The sequence below is a fragment of the Nelumbo nucifera genome, chromosome 1 (genome assembly GCF_055504915.1).
Source record: "Nelumbo nucifera cultivar China Antique chromosome 1, China Antique-T2T, whole genome shotgun sequence".
NCBI classification, from domain to species: domain Eukaryota; kingdom Viridiplantae; phylum Streptophyta; class Magnoliopsida; order Proteales; family Nelumbonaceae; genus Nelumbo; species Nelumbo nucifera.
This window is the reverse complement of record NC_142649.1, coordinates 121,206,524-121,223,010: the sequence shown is the minus strand read 5'-3', so window position 1 is coordinate 121,223,010 and position 16,487 is coordinate 121,206,524. Positions and strand designations below refer to the sequence as shown.

The 16,487-nt window shown below is 43.0% G+C and overlaps 1 protein-coding gene and 2 pseudogenes across 2 annotated transcripts; 2 read left to right on the top strand and 1 right to left on the bottom strand.

Annotated features, from left to right (window-relative positions):
- The first annotated feature begins 1,109 nt into the window (after window positions 1-1,109).
- On the top strand, window positions 1,110-1,824 carry LOC104611683 (complex 1 protein, LYR family protein). Its single transcript, XM_010278858.3, has 2 exons — window positions 1,110-1,402; window positions 1,491-1,824. The coding sequence occupies exons 1-2, from the start codon at window positions 1,208-1,210 to the stop codon at window positions 1,545-1,547; spliced, it is 252 nt and encodes an 83-aa protein (XP_010277160.1). The 5' UTR covers window positions 1,110-1,207; the 3' UTR covers window positions 1,548-1,824.
- Window positions 1,825-3,132: 1,308 nt separating this feature from the next.
- On the top strand, window positions 3,133-5,183 carry LOC104611700 (putative glucan endo-1,3-beta-glucosidase A6; annotated as a pseudogene). The gene is made up of 2 exons (XR_016081368.1): window positions 3,133-3,793; window positions 3,875-5,183. The product of XR_016081368.1 is annotated as a putative glucan endo-1,3-beta-glucosidase A6 (transcript).
- Window positions 5,184-5,421: 238 nt separating this feature from the next.
- LOC148803755 (LOB domain-containing protein 38-like) lies at window positions 5,422-6,237 on the bottom strand (annotated as a pseudogene).
- Between the last annotated feature and the right edge of the window lie 10,250 nt (window positions 6,238-16,487).

The following is a 16,487-nucleotide window of genomic DNA, read 5'->3' as shown; positions in this document are numbered from 1 at the left end:
ATCTTTTATAATTTGTTATTATTTTGGCTCAAAAGTTTTAACGAGTATAACCAATTCTGTATTTATGGTGGGGTAGTTTTTTTAATGGATGGCCACCACCGATGATTAGTATAAAGATTATTGGATTGGATTGATAATTTAAGGCTATGTTTGGTTTGAAGGAAAAGGGCAATGAAAAGAAATCTTAATGGATATTTTCATGATTTAGCGCATTCCATCATCTGACTAAACGGTTAAGGGATTATTTGTCTTATATAAAAATTTAGGGGTGTCTTTGTTTAAAGTAAAGGGGGTCTTTATCACTGACCCCATAAAACAAGGGGTCTTTGTAATTATTCCTTAATTATCTAAGATTTTTAAGAAACTCAATTTAGGGTAGGACGTATTTTCCTAGAAAACAATTGAAAAGCAACCACTGAATAACTGCTCAAGTCAATATTGCTGCAATCCTTTGCACTCGTTAAATACTCTACGGATTCTATAGGTCGACGGTGGGATTTTTCTTAAAAAAAAAATAAACAGCAGATCTGAACTCCCTCGATAATGAGTATAACATTCGGACTTCATTGCCACTGGACCAACGTGCGGTGCATCCATGCTACTATAACCCCATTACCTCAATTATCAAAAGAAGCCAGTTTAGGCTTTTTTTTTTTTTGGAAATTTCCTATTATAATAAATTTAATCTAGAAAGAAAGAAATAGTGAATTATTTCAAAACAAGAGTCCCAATCGTGTAAATGTTATTGACAAAATTAAACATATTGGATGGGAGCAAAGTCTAGCACAATAACAACAGATTGATCAACATGCATTAATCAAAGTCAGGAGAGTCTTTCTTCACAGGGTGGTCAACTAGTGCAACTTTTTGTGGATGGATAATCAAGGGTAGTTAATGAATGAAATTACGTTTTCTTTGCTAAAAAACAATAATTTTGATTTATTCGGTTTATTTTTGTTTAATGTGAAAAAGACACATAATATCAGAAATATGTCTAATTTTTTATATTTTTATTATTTAATTTATGACATCATGTATTGTCCTGAAAAACTGAACCGATTATCCGCCACCCCGATCCATTTCCGGTTCGGTTTAAGACGTTGCTCGTCATTGAAAGTTTGAAAGCCGAAGAAGCGAGAGGAGCAATCATTCTCTAGCCCCAATTTCCCCTGAAACGGAAAAGTGAAAATAAGGAGAGGGTATCATAATGGAGAAAGCATTACGAGTGTACGGTGAGGTACTGCGGCTGGTTCGGCGGTTGCCAAAGGACACCAGACCTTACTACTCCAAGTACGCAAGAGAAAACTTCGTCAATTACAGAGATGCCGACACCAGCGATGCCCAGGCCCTCGACGAGCTCTTTCATAGGGCTTATGTTCATGCAGCTTGGGTTCTCAAGAAGGTCTCTCTCTCTCTCGCACACACACACACATGTCCAACTATAAATCTATTCTCTTCGTCGATTATATCTGCTTTCCTCTCGTTTGCAGTATTCGGTGGACCAAGCAGCTGCAAATAAACTGAAAGATATCTGCTGCAAATCATAACTCTGGAGACCTGCTAAATGTTCGTTGATATTCCCCAATAAAGATAATGGAAGCTGATTGTTGCTTTTCTTTGCATTTCGTTCAATATACAACCACGACTTTTGCCATGTTTAATAATATTTTAGCATTTCGTCTTGAATTATGCTTTATGGAGTTATAAATTAGATACAGCGAAAGGTTATGACATTCTTATCGGACTAGATCTTTCTTGCTTAATTAGTTTACATTTGTTTTGTGACAATGCTTCCTTGAATTTAACATTGCAGTTTTTGATTCATTTGATTCGCAATTTCATTTCTAGGAGCCAACAAGCTTTATTTATAGCTCATCAGTCTGTCTGGAAAGGAGGACATAATCATATAATTCTCAATACCTGAAGGAAGGTGTATGGATATTCAGATGACTTATTTGTATTGGCATAATCAAAATTGGGTAAAATCCCAATAGGGCTGTAAACCGATTGAATCCGGTATGCCTGGATCCTGAAGTGATAGGCTGATTCGATTTAAATTTTGTCTATAAATTTGGATTGGAGGATTAAGGCTGTGTTTGGTTTGAAAGGGAGCCATCACAAGGATGATACTAAAACCAGAAACGCATGCATTTTTATGGTTTAAGATAATGAATTCAATGCTTGTTATATTATGATTCAATGTGCATTCTATTTTGAGAGACCAAAGTCAGCCCCCCCAACAACGTCCCATAGCACATCCCGCCGTCTATTGGGAACATCTCTGATAATCTTAGAAATGGTGATGTTATTATTGAGAGATGTTTCTAATACACGATGGAAATGTGCTGTGGGATTTTATGGGGGACAATGTTGTGGGGAGCGAACTCCTATTTTAAAAAATGCACTCAAGTGTTCAAACGACCTGTATTCATGTTAGGGTTGTTTACGGGTCGGATTGGGTCGGTTTATTGTAGTTTTTTCAATCGACCCGACTTGGTCGGGTTACCTGACATAGAAATCGAAACCGATTCAGTGTTAAGCAAAACTGACCTGGTCGGTTTGAGTCGGGTTGGGTCAGTTTGGGTCGGTTTCGATTCTAAGTTCATCCCTGTGATAAAATCTTGCTAATTTTAAAAACAGTCATAAATTGAACATCATTTCAGCCATCTCCTATCATAAAATTTAAATGAAAAGTTAATCACAAAAGTTGTTCATTAATCACTATTCACTAATCCAAAGTTTCTTGCAACCATTCAAAAACTAGGTGGCCTAATGGGCTTTGGAACTTCATGTTTGAACTAGGAACTAAGTCGATTCGGTTTTCACACAAGAAAACCAAAACCAACCCGAATAATCGATTTAGGAATTTGCACAACCCGAAACTGACCCGTGCTGATGAAAACCCGACTGACTCGGGTTGGGTCGGTCCGGATTGGTTGGTTTGGTCGGATTGGGCCTTCTTATGAACAGCCCTAATTCATGCAATTTTTTTTTCCTGCCGGGTGCTGTAACCACAAACTGTTTAATATATATTGATAACTTATCAAGAACAGAATTTGTGTTGATATGGATCCCGGGTTCCAGCCCGAACCCGATCCATCACGACAACCCGTAACCAGGCCCATAGCGTTTGCATGGAATTTCCACGTGGGGGAATCTTTTCGGTTACAGCCTCACAGGAGGATAATTTCTGTTAGCAGGAGCGTATTCAACGCCAGAACAATACCTATCATTGTTGCCAGATGTGACGGCCTCTTGGCTACGGCCCTGTTTGACATCAATTCTGCTCAGAATCTAAGTGATGTAGTCCCTTTTTACAAGCAGGAAATGGTATCTGCACGTGAATTTATTTAAAGCGTGCCAATTTTATTCAAATGAAGGCATGTAGCGGAAGGTCACGTGTGCTTTTTATAAGGATAAAATACAAAAGCCTTCCCTGAAATTTCTGATAATCATAAAAATCTCTCTTGTAGTTTTATTTTAGTAAAACCTTTCCATTATTTGTAAAAAATCGACATAAACCTCCCTTCCGTCAATAATATTGTCGGAAAAAATGATAGTTTTTTTCAAAATACCTGCTTTACCTGTTTTACGACTTAATGTGTATCTGATCCTCGAACACTATTCATCATCTTCAACTGCTTCGCTGGGTGTTGCCCTTCTTCCACGGAGGTAAATCTGTTGCACCCGCAGGCTCAACCTCAGCCTCAGTCACAAGTCTTCATCGATGTATGGTTCTCACTCCCATCAGATGGAATTCCAATGAACTGCAAACTTTGGTCGATGGACACTAGTAAGTTTATGATGAAACTAGGACACAGGTTTTGTTTCTTTATGCTTCCTCTCTAACCCCTTTTCGTTTTTCTTTTAACAGATGCAGAGATTTCGAGGAAGATGGGCGTCAACTATGGTCAGCTGGGCAACAACCTCCCTTCACCATCTCGATCCATTGAGCTCATCAAATCCCTGAAAGCAGGTCACGTCAAACATGCAAACCCATATATTATGAAGGCCCTCGAAGGGACCAACATCCAAGTATCAATCATGGTTCCCAATCAACTAATCTCCAACATTTCTTCAAGCCAGTCCCCCGCAAACGAATGGGTTCGAACCAATGTCGTTCCTTTCTACTCCAAAACCTTGATTCATTACCTCCTTGTCGGCAATGAAATCTTCAACTTCTCCTCCGACCAAGATCGGCAAACATGGTACGATCTCGTCCAAGCAATGTGCCGACTCAAGTATTCGCTCAAAATCCACAACATCAGAAACATCAAAATTGGGACTACAACTTCCATGGATGTCCTTCAGTCGTCCTTCTCACTGTCGAACGGAACGTTTCGGTCTGATATCTCCATATCGGTGATGAAGCCTCTGTTACAGTTCTTGAACTGAACCAAATCCTATTTCTTCCTTGACTTCTACCCTGACTTCCCCCGGTCCGGCGATCCCACGAACATTAATCTCGACTATGCGCTTTTCAAAGGGAACCAGACCTACACCGACCCGCGAAGCGGATTAACCTACACCAACCTCCTTGACTAGATGCTTGACTCGGTTATCTAAGCCATGACCAAGCTTGGGTTCCCGAACGTTCGGCAAGTAATCGCCGAAACGGGGTGGCCCAATGCCGGAGACGTCGATTAGATCGGAGCGAACATCTTCAACGCAGCTACATATAACCAAAATCTAATTCGGAGAATGACGTCCAAACTAGCAATCGGAACTCCGGCCCGTCCAAGTGTAGTAATACCGACATTCATTTTCGCGTTGTACAGTGAGAACCAGAAGGGTGGACCAGGAACTGAACGGCACTGGGGATTTCTGAATCCGAATGGAACCTCAGTTTATGAGGTCGATTTGACTGAAAAACGACCGGAATTCGACTAATAGAACATGGCTTCGAGTTTCGACCAGTGGGAGAAGGATCCATTGTTCTCCGCCGCAGAGGAAGTTCAGCCGCGTCTCAGTGAAGCGGCAAGCGTAGCTAGTTGCTACGGGCTGGAACAGGATCGTTCCTGGATGCTAATAGCGTGAACCATGCCGTCACCATCGAAGAAATGGTGACCGGCAACGGTCTCAAACAGGGGATCGGCGTGAACCATCCAAGGTTTTGGTTTCGTCGGGAGAGGGTGCCTTTTGCTGCAAAAAGGGTAAAATAGGTATTTGAAAGGGTAAAATACGTCAATCTCAGTAAGACCAGGAAAATCATTAACGTGTGAAAAGGTAAAATAGGTATTTGAAAAGATTCGATCATGTTTTTAACGTTTTCCGTCATGATTATTGATGGACGGGAAGTTTTTGTCAAATTTCTTAAAAGTAGTAGAGAGGTTTTTATTAAACTAAAACTATTGGAGAGGATTTTATGATTGTCAGGGAGATTTTTGTATTTTACGCTTTTGTAAACATTGTTTGAGGCATGTGTGAGAGGATGTTGGGTTGATGTGGAAAATTCGGCGGCTTCTGCGCGTGGGCTCATTGCTGGCCAAGCTGTTTGGGCACAATTTACTGTGCCAACACCAATCATTGGTCTAGACGGACGAAATCAAGGGACCCTGGTGGTGTTCAACTTAAATTCGGGAGTTTCAAAAAACAAGCTTAAAGAAAATTTCCAAGCTTTTGTATGAATTACCAACGAATTCATAATGGATTCCCTGGTAGCTAGATGCTTCTTCACCATCTGCGTCATCATCCCATGTCCCACTCCTCGTCCCCCGATTGCTACTCTCTTCGGGAATCCCAGCATTAGAGACAGATCGAGATTGCTCGGTTCAAGGCTGAGCCCGACCACCTCATCGAAGCCCATCCGCTTTGATGACATCATTGATCGGAAATACAGATCTTGTTTCTGCTTCTGGGTGTTTGTACATGCCACTTTCACCTCAGAAGCTTTATCGGAGTCAGGGGCCAGCAGATAGAATTCTGGCCACTGGATTTGCCATATAGGAGGCAAAGTGCTTCTTCGAAGGATGGCCTCCACCGCCACTTGGCAGATGTACCAGTTTACAGGATGGACACTTTGGTAGTACGACCGCAAACTTGGTATAGAAATGATTGGAAGAGAGGTAGAATTTGAGACATGCATTTAACGATTCATGAGATAAAACTACTAAGTGGGAGGTAGAATAAAATAAAAATGAAGCCCGATCTCAATGACTCAATCCATTGAAGGCAGAGACAGAGAATGCAAGATTCGCTGTACCCCTTTTGAAAAACTCAAAAGCCATTGCAACTCATCTCTTCTTCTTGAATGAGTGTTGATTATCTTCATTTGCTCTTTTAGTTTCGATACTGTAACAAGTAAATTTATTAATTCTGAACAACCTCCCAAAGGTTTTGTTCTTGTCCATTTTTTTTGTCATAGTGAGATTCACATTCTGGCTCAGTGTGATTTCTGGGACAGTGGGTCTTTTTTATGTTTTCTTTCGAATTTTTCTGTTTTATGCTTTATCTTGAGAAACATGTTATTTTTATGTTTTATGCTTTATTTTTTAACAACTTTCAAATTGAGAGAGCTTAAAACAGATAAAAATAACATGTTTTTTGAATAAATCTGTACAAAAAAAAAGTAAAAAACATTTTATCAATGATAGGTTGTTTCTACACATGCAAAATACTGAAGAAGATTGATCAGGACTCAAACATCCCAATGTTTTATTTATATTAAATATATATTATTATATTGTTTCTATATATCAAAACATATTTAAAATATTATTTATAATTTAATTTTTTATTTATTTTAAATAATTTTTTTTAAATACTGTTATTTAAAAAAAATTCGAGGATTCGAATCTCCACGAAGAACCCACCCCATCAGGGATGGAAAATAGAAGACAAATTTTGTTCCTGAGGGAGATCAGAAACAGGAATGGCATCATTGTCATTCCTATCAGAGTGGTCACCGGTCTCCATGATCGAACACTGGAGAGGCTTCTCTAGTGAACGATGATAACGGAACACCGGGAGGGCGGAGGCTATGAGAAGAAGAAAGGGGGTTTTAGTGTTTTAGTGCTAATAGTTGCTATAAACGAAAGTACATTTACAACTTTGCCCCCTCTCTCACGTGTAATGTGAATGCATGTGTTCGTTAATTAGAAAACAAGTAGCGAGAATTGAGAGAATGGCATTCTCTCATGATTTTCCATCCAGAAATGAATTACAATTTTGAAAATTTCACTACAAGCAAGCGGCATTCTCATCCAACAAAGAATGAAGAGAATAACCAGAATTGATTCTTTGGAGTGATGCCAAACAGGGCTTATGTAAACACCTCAATATATGAATAAAACCATTGAGAATTATTACAAAATTACCTGATACTCCATCTTACCACCTCTGTGAGCAGTGCCGACTGCCAAACACCATTGCTCCGGGAAAGAAGATCTCTTCTCTCATCCGGGAAGAGATCGATACCACATCTCCAATGAATTCATTTGTGAAGCCAAATGCTCCAAAACTCACAAGCTATTTCTTCCAAGAAACCTGCTTCCGTAGGGAAGAGTGTCTGATAGCTAGCTATTTCTTCCAAAACTCCCCCGCATCTGTCTCACACTCTCGATCAATCGATCAAAGCGTTTATTATTAGCTTATAGGAAAAATTATAAAAACCACCCCATATTTCTGAGGAGGAAAAAGGGTTCCTGGAAAAGTGGTAGTGGTTACGAAGGAGCTGCTTCCTGGAAAAAGGGTTCCTCGTCTTTCAAGCATTCGTCGCCATTGCAGAGGAGCCATGGTGTTTTGAATCCGGGACAAGGTGGTGGGCCGACAGCAACTGCAGAGGTCGAAATAGGAGCCATGGTCTTTCAGGCATTCATCGCTGTTGCATTCGGTGCCCCTCTCGTTCTCTTCTCCAGAACCGCTGCAACTGCAGAGGTCGGAATAGGAGCCATGGTCTTTCAGGCATTCGTCGTCGTTGCATTCGGCGCCCTTCTCGTTCTCTTCTCCAGAACTGCTGCAACTGCAGAGGTCGACGCCATTCTCATTCTCTTCTCCAGAACCGCTGCAACTGCAGAAGTTGGATGTAGAGGTCGGCGCCCCCTCTTGTTCTTTTCTCCGGAACTGCCACATTGTCGTAACTGTGATTCCCATATAGCATTCGACCTCTGCAGTTCCTGAGAAGAGAATGAGAGCGAAAGGGAGAGATCAGAGATGTACAGTGAAAGAGGTATGAAGTGAAGAGTAAAATTGGGCTTTTAAAAAAATTATATATCATGTGCTTATGAATTTGACAGATTAATCAATTGTGAAAAAGAATAGAGATAGTGTTAATCAATTTTTAAACAATAAAAATATACTTATTCAATTAACTAAACCATAAGGTTTCTTAATTTTTATCCTAATTTATTGATAAGATTCCTTTAATCTGGAAGGAAAAAGAGCGAGAAGATTTATTGGATGATTTCTCGAGGAGCGTGACCCTCTCCTCCCTCCAGCCTTTACGAGCTCAACCGCATAAGCTCAAGCCTCAAAACTCCGGTCTCTTACGAAGCTCGGAACTCAATTTCTGGGAAGCTAAAAGAGACCACAACACGAACAGGAAACTCTGAGTTTGACTTCTTTGCTTTGATCAATTGAGCTTAAGCGTGTTACGAGAGTCAAAACAAACAAAAGGAGGGGAAGAAGACGTAATGGTGAAGCAACTTTAAATTAGATAAATAAAAAGTGGACAAACTTAGTTCTGTCCAATCTGCAACTCCACTCCACTTCCTTTGTCATCATCGTGCTAAGATAGGGGTGATCATGGGTTGGGCCCGGGCCCGGTCTGGCCTAGGGTTCTGGGCCTGAAATATAAGTCTTAGCCTAGGTCTATATGGGTCCAGACTAGGCCGGGTCTGATTTCGGGCCAATGTCACTTTTATATAAAATATTATATATCTATAATATTTTATATTAAAGGACATAACATGCATATAAACTTATTTTATACATTATATAATATAAAATATTACATATAATATAAATTATACGTGTCATATTATAATATATATATATATATATACATATATAATATAATATAATGTAAAATAACATAAATACATATGTATACATTATACACAAAATGTGTAAGTTTAAATATATGCGGGCCGGGCTGGGTTTGAAGCATTAAACCCAGGCCCGACCCTAAAATTTGTGGGCCTGATGTGGGTCCAGGCCGGTCCCGGGCCTGAACACAAAACCCAGGCCCAAGCCCGGAATTTCCGGGTTAGGCTTGTGCAGGCCGGGCCAAGCCAGGCTGAAATGATCACCCCTATCCTAAGATCAACATTGTAGTAATCAAGAGCGAAACAATTTGTTAGAATGGCAGAATGCTAGGAGCTAGATGAGTTATTAAGTGTTAGTGGATATGGTGGTGCCATCTAGGAATGGCAATGGGTAGGGTATCCGTGCAAATTGTCATACCCATTCCTGAACTTGCCTATGTATCCTTGATTCTAAATCCGTTCTAAATTCGTTTAACTTTTCCTCTCAATTTTCTAAACCTGATCTGTTCCAAACCTGTTAAACCCGTCCTGACCTATTAAACCCATTGGCAAAACGTTTTCTACTAAAAAAAAGTTCCTTAATGATTATAGTGTAACTTGAACCTAGATCAATTAATGATAGCGCCACATCTTTTAGCACTACTTTAATCCACTAAATCATCTTGCCTTTTGTGGCATTTAATGTAATAAAATAGATTTTATTAACTTTTGTGTACACCAAAATAATCAATACATATATATGGTTAACAATTCCAACTAAAAATTAAAAGAAATTATATTTAAAATTAGCATTTTATAACTAAATGAAGTAAACAATCTATCAAATCCAAATTTACATCAAATGATGATTTTAATCCTAAAAAACTTATACAAATAAAGTATTAATAATAAAATAATCATCTTAGTACTTAAAATTTATAAATTTGTGCGCAATATATAATATAATAGGTTCACATTTATGCATCTCGGGTATCAAGTATTGGATACCCTAAAGTCAGAACCCAAACCCTTCCCAAACCCTAGTGCCATTGCATGTGAATCACATGTTAAATATGTGGAGGTTTCAAAGCATGAAAATGGGGCTAGCTCACCCACAGAGGTTTCATAGGAGGAAGATAAAAACAGTGAAAGCAAAAATAAAAAAAAAGGAAGAGACAAAAAGAGGATAATTGTCTTGCCAAAACCAATAAGGGCATTTTTTACTATAAAATGGTAAGTTAGGAATTTTTGAAAAATATAATGGTTACGTGATATCACATGTGAATGATTTATGATGGAGCATTAATGGTAAGGGAGGTTTTAGGCAAATGTCAAAAACAATAGGGGTAGTGCAAGACAATAGTTAAACAGTAAGGGTAGAGTAAGTCAATTAGCTAAACCATAAGGGTAGTTTTAGAAATTTAACCTTATTTTATTTTATTTTTTTTTGAGATGCTTAGTGATGAGGGGTGATTTGGCTCAACCTAGTAAACAACGGACACGTGGATGTGACCTGATGACTGGATAAGTGACTCAGCATTTCGTGCCACCTTAGAAGGCTAGGCTACCTCGGGCGCCTCGGCCAGGACTGAGGTCCAAGTAGCTCAGAACGGCCAAACCTACCGAGGTGACACATAGCAAACTTCTAGAAGCATGCTAGTTGTCTCTGAGCTCTTCGGGATCACACCGCACGACTGTAGGAATTATCCTCTTCCCACCCGGATCGGATGGACTTGATAAGTCTTATTGGCTAGCACGATATCCACCTTTTGGTGTGGAACGGACTCCTAACATCGCGGGCCGAGGATCTCGGAGGTAGTTTCATGAGACCCACGACGGCTCACTTATATAAGGGCACCAGCCCCTGTAACCCAGGTACGCGTGATTTACTGCTTACTAGCACTCTTGCATTCAAGAATTACTAGCTCACACAATCAGTTACTAACTTAAGCATCGGAGCAACCATGTCAGGTTCTTTGAGCTTTCCTGTCTTGCAGTTCGATCGGCCAACTAAGCGACCGACGTCGGAGCTGCCATCCAGCTAGGAGCAACCAGATCACGCACCATCAATTGGCATTGTCTGTGGGAGCCACTATAAAAAGCTAAGTTCTCACTCCTACCTACTCAACTTCTCTGCGAGATCATATCAATGGCATCCTCAAGCAACACCGGAAAGACCATCGATGCAACCGTTACTGGAGAGCACGACCAACCTACACTGAACCCTGAGACCCCTTCAGTGAAGATTAGACAATTCACCATTGCCCTCACCATTCTAGGGGTATAGACAGTCCACAACCAAACCTACAACACCCAACCGATCAACGCATCTCTGCCTCAAGTGAGCGTCGTCCTCCCAATCGCAGAGCCTTCTGTGGTTCCTCCTGGGGTCGGAACGCATCAGTTCCATGAGCTGATGCAGAGTGTGCAGATCATGCAGATTTAGATGCAGTAGATCCAACAATTCCAGCACTACCAATACCAATAGTACTACCAGCAACTATTCCCCCCTCTCTAGCAAAATCTGAACCAGTAGAATGGGGGCCGGTCTCCTCCTCGAGGTATATGGCCTTCTCGGGTCCCAACTAGGGCTGTTCATAAGAATGCCCAACCCGACCAAACCGACCAACCCGGACAGACCCAACCCGAGTTGGCCGGGTTTTCATCAGTACCGGCCGGTTTTGGGTTGGGAAAATATATAAACCGATATATCGGGTCGGTTTCGGTTTTCTTGTGTGAAAATCAAAACCAACCCGACCCGAACCAAATTAGTCTTCTACTAGTTCGGTAATTCCTAGTTTGAGTAGTTTCCTACTTAACTATAACTAGTCTTCTACTAGAACTAGAAGACCCATTAGGCAATTACAATTAGAATAGGCAATCTATCCTAGTTTATAACTTTCTATAGTCTTTTACACCAAATAGGCAACCTATTAGGCAATTACAATTAGAATTCAATTAGGTGTCATTTTGTACAGGAGAAAAACCAAAACCAACCCAAACCGACCCAACCCGACTCAAACCGACCAAGTTGGTTTGGCCTATCAGTGGGTCGGTTTTGGTTTCCACCTCAGGTAACCAAACTAGGTCGGGTCGGTTGGGAAAACCCCAATAAACCGACCCAACCTGACTCATGAACACCCCTAGTCCCAACCCCTCCTCGGGGCCAGACCCCACCTCGGGACCTAGTAGCAGGTCAGCGCACACCACCACCTCGCAAGTGGTGGACCAGAGAAATCGGCCCCAGAGCAGCCGTCAAAGCAAGACTGATCAACAGCAGCACCGCAACGACGAGCATCAAGTTAGTAACCACCAGCCTGGGGTAAGAGGCGCGAACTCAGTTTGAGACCCCTCTAACCCCCGCAATAGCCAACATCCTCCTCGTGAGAATGCTAGCAAAAGAGACCAGCTCCCTCCTCATGATAGTGTTCGAGATCGGGAGAATACTAGGGTCGAGACTCAGGCCCAGACTGAAGTTAACAACACTAACCAAGAAGTAGCAAAGAAGCGATGCCGTCGCAGAGCACGCCTCACCTCGGCAAAAAGCAGTATACCAGCAGCAACAGAGAAGGGGAGAGAAGAAGTGAGCTCGGTGGCCGCACAGCCGGCTCTTATCTTATTGAGCCGGCCTTCCCCCTCACACTAGAAATCATTTTGGCCCCAAGGCCAAAAGGCTTTAAGACACCTTCCCTGGAGACGTATGATGGGAACTCCGACCCCAATGACTACGTTGATAGCTTTCAATCCCTCATGCTACTTGCCAGAGAAGACAAAGCAAGCATGTGCATGGCCTTCTCGACAACATTTAGAGATACGACCAGGTCGTGGTATAGGAACTTACCTTCGGGATTGATCAAGAGTTGGGCACAATTTGTGGACCTGTTCACCACTCACTTTATCACAAGTAAGAAGTGCCCAAAGTCTGCGACGAGCCTTCTGAACATGGTCCAACGGGAGAACGAGTCTATTAGGAGCTACATAAAGAGATTCAATGCAGAGAGTTTGTAGATACCCGATCTCGACCGAGCCGTGTAGCTCACTACGGCCCAGAAGGGAGTTCACCATGCCGACTTCCGTTGGCATCTCGGGTTAAACCCTCCAAAGACAATGGAGAAGTTCTTCGACGACGTTGACAAATTCATTAAGGTAGAGGAAGCCCTCGGGTCTCGGTTAGAGCTACACCAGGGCGAGAAGAGGAAGAGAGAAGATGAAGGGAGCAACAACAGTAAGCACCGGCGACGAAAGAGTAAGTCGCCAAAATGAAGCAAGTCCCCACGTAGGCGAAGAAAGTTGCCAAAGAAGTCACCACCTCGGGGTTCTTGGTTAGGTCGGCAATCTAAAACCCCTCCCATCCAAAGGTCCAACTATATCGCCCTAAATAGGAAGCAAGGTGAAATTTTGATGGCGATAAAAGATACCGACTATGTCAAGTGGCAGCCCAGGATGCGAGGAGACCCAGCAACCGGAAATCTCAACTTGTACTGCCATTTCCACCATGATGTTGGGCATAGCACCGAAGGTTGCCATAACATAAAAGATGAGATCGAGGAGCTGATCCGCCGAGGGTACCTAAAGCACTTCATCAAGCATGGAGACATGGAAATGACGAACCGACCTACTGACCAGTAGAGAGATGCACCAGAGTCAAGCATGCGGAATGACCAACAACCACCTCAGCGACCACTGCCACCGGAGAACAGACCGATCCGCGAGGTGATCAACATGATCACTGGCGGGTCTATCGTAGCAGGATGTGGCATAGTGGCAGGGAAAGCATCAGTCCGGGAGCTCGAGCACGAAGACGAGAACCCACCGAATCACCCTTGGGTGGAAGAAGTAATCTACTTCACCGAAGATGACACTCGTAGGATCCAATATTCGCATGACGATGCCCTCGTTGTCAAGATGGTGGTTAATGACTTCAAGGTAAAATGGATATTGGTGGATTCAGGTAGCTCCGCGAATATCTTGTTCCTGGAGGCATTTGACAAGCTGAAGCTCGAGCAAAAAGACTTGTGGCCAGTAGATACCCCTTGGTCGGGTTCAGTGGAGATGTGGTGAAACCCCTCGGCAAAATCATGGTTCCAGTCGCAGTACGGACCTAGCCCAACTCAATTCGGTTCAAGCACACGTTATTAGTGGTTGCGACACTGTCTCCCTACAACGCAATCCTAGGTCGGCCCATCTTGCATGCCCTACGTGCGGTGGTGCCGACCTACTACTTGTCGATGAAGTTCCCGACGATCTACGAAGTAGGGGTGGTATGGGGCGACCAGTTAGAGTTGCGAAAGGGCTACGTCGCTGCGCTAAAGGGCAAGGTGAAATTGGCAGACGACGTCGAACTGGAGCCACCCCTCAAGCACACAGAGGAGCGAGCTGCCCCAATGGAGGAGACAGTCCAGGTCCCGGTCTCTAATACCGAGCTCACGAAGATGCTCTAGACCGGTGCTAGCCTAAACGAACCACTTCGGTCACAACTAGTAAGTTTCTTACTCAATAACTTAGATATTTTTGCTTGGTCGACTATAGAGATGCCCGTCATAGACCCTAGTATTATAACTCATAAGTTGAATTTGGATCCCTTAGTCAGACCAGTTAGACAAAGGAAAAGGAACCTCGCCTCAAAACGGTGAAGGGTAGTAGATGAGGAGGTTGGGAAGCTCCTCGCAGTTGACTTGGTTAAAGAGGTCCAGTACCTGACCTTGGTAGCCAACCCTGTGCTCGTGAAGAAAGCCAATGACAAGTAGCGCATGTGCGTCGACTACATCGACCTCAACAGAGTCTGCCCGAAGGATAGCTTCCCCCTTCCCAGAATAGATCACCTGGTAGACACGACCTCGGGGCATGAGTTGTTGAGGTTCATGGATGCCTACTCCGGCTACAACCAAATTAGGATGGACTTAGCCGACCTGGACATGACTGCCTTTGTAACTGAACTCGGGGTATACTACTATAAAGTAATGCCCTTTGGATTGAAAAACATTGGGGCAACCTTCTAGCGCCTTGTAAACGAAATATTTGAGCCTTTAGTAAGCAATAAAATCGAGTGTTATGTTGATGGCATGGTCGTCGTGAAGACCCAATTTTCTCCTTCCTTAATCGATGATTTAAATTGTGTTTTCCAAATTTTAAGAAGGTATAACATGAAGCTCAACTCGAACAAGTGTGTTTTCAGGGTCACGTCAAACAAGTTCCTTGGTTATATAGTAAATTGGCATGGCATCGAGGCCAACCCGGAAAAAATAAAGGCCATGCTAGATATGAGACCACCCCAGAACATACGGGCGCCCACCTCGGCCCCACTACACTCACTGCTCATGTCGAGCAGGCTACCCGTGCTACTACTAGACATAATGAAAGTGAAGAAGCGAACTCAAATAGAAGGAAAAGCGACTTACCTAAGGGAGAAGGAGGAACGACTTCGGGAACAAAACAAAAGCCATCGACTTGGAACCTAGCACGCGAGCTCCAAATCACAAAATCCGAAATAGGACGAGGTGAATGAAACCCCAAGGCCCTTATTTATAACCACAATAGTCAATCGTGGATGGCTCAGATCAATGTGATCCGACGACTCTCGTAAAAACCAGCTATACGGCTATCGAGGTTGAAATCGGTTGAGCGTGCATTTTGATATCCATGGAGTTTGTAATCCGTGTGACGTCCGCGCGCCCCGATATGTGACCTGGTTTAGCGGTCGAGCCAATTGGGTCATTACGGTTTGACCACAGGATTGGACGTCGAACCAATCGAAAATCGGGCAAAATCTGCCCAACCCCATGATGAACTCCCCGCATTAGGTCAAGACCCTTGGCACGAGGAGTGGGGGGTAATTGATGAGGGGTGATTTGGCCTGACCTACTAAACAACAGACACATGGATGCGACCTGATGACTGGATAAGTGACTTAGCATTTCTTGCCACCTCAAAAGGCTGGGCCACCTCGGCCAGGATCAAGGTCCGAGTAGCTCAGGACGGCCAAACCTGCCAAGGTGACACCTAGCAAACTTCTAGAAGCATGCCAGCTGTCTCCGAGCTCTTCAGGATCACATCGCACGAATGTAGGCCTTATCCTCATCCTGCCCGAATCGGATGGACTCGATAAGCCTTATCGGCTAGCACGATATCCACTTCCTGCACGAAATACACTCCTAACAGCGCGGGCCGAGGATCTCGGAGGTGGTTTCGTGAGACCCATGGCAGCTCACTTATATAAGGCCACCAGCCTCTGTAGCCCAAGTACGCACGATTTACTACTTACTAGCACTCTTGCATTCGAGAATTACCAGGTCGCACAATCAGTTACTAACTTAAGCATCGTAGCGACCACACCAGGTGAGCCACCGTGGGTTCTCTGAGCTTTCCTGTCTTGCAGTTCGACCGGCCAACTAAGTGACCAACGTCCAAGCTGCCATCCAGCTAGGAGCAACCAAATCACACACCATCACTTAGCTTTTTGGAATAAGCAGCTCAGGGATGTTTTGAAGCTTTGTGTGCATGACATGGGTGTGGTGCAAATAAGTA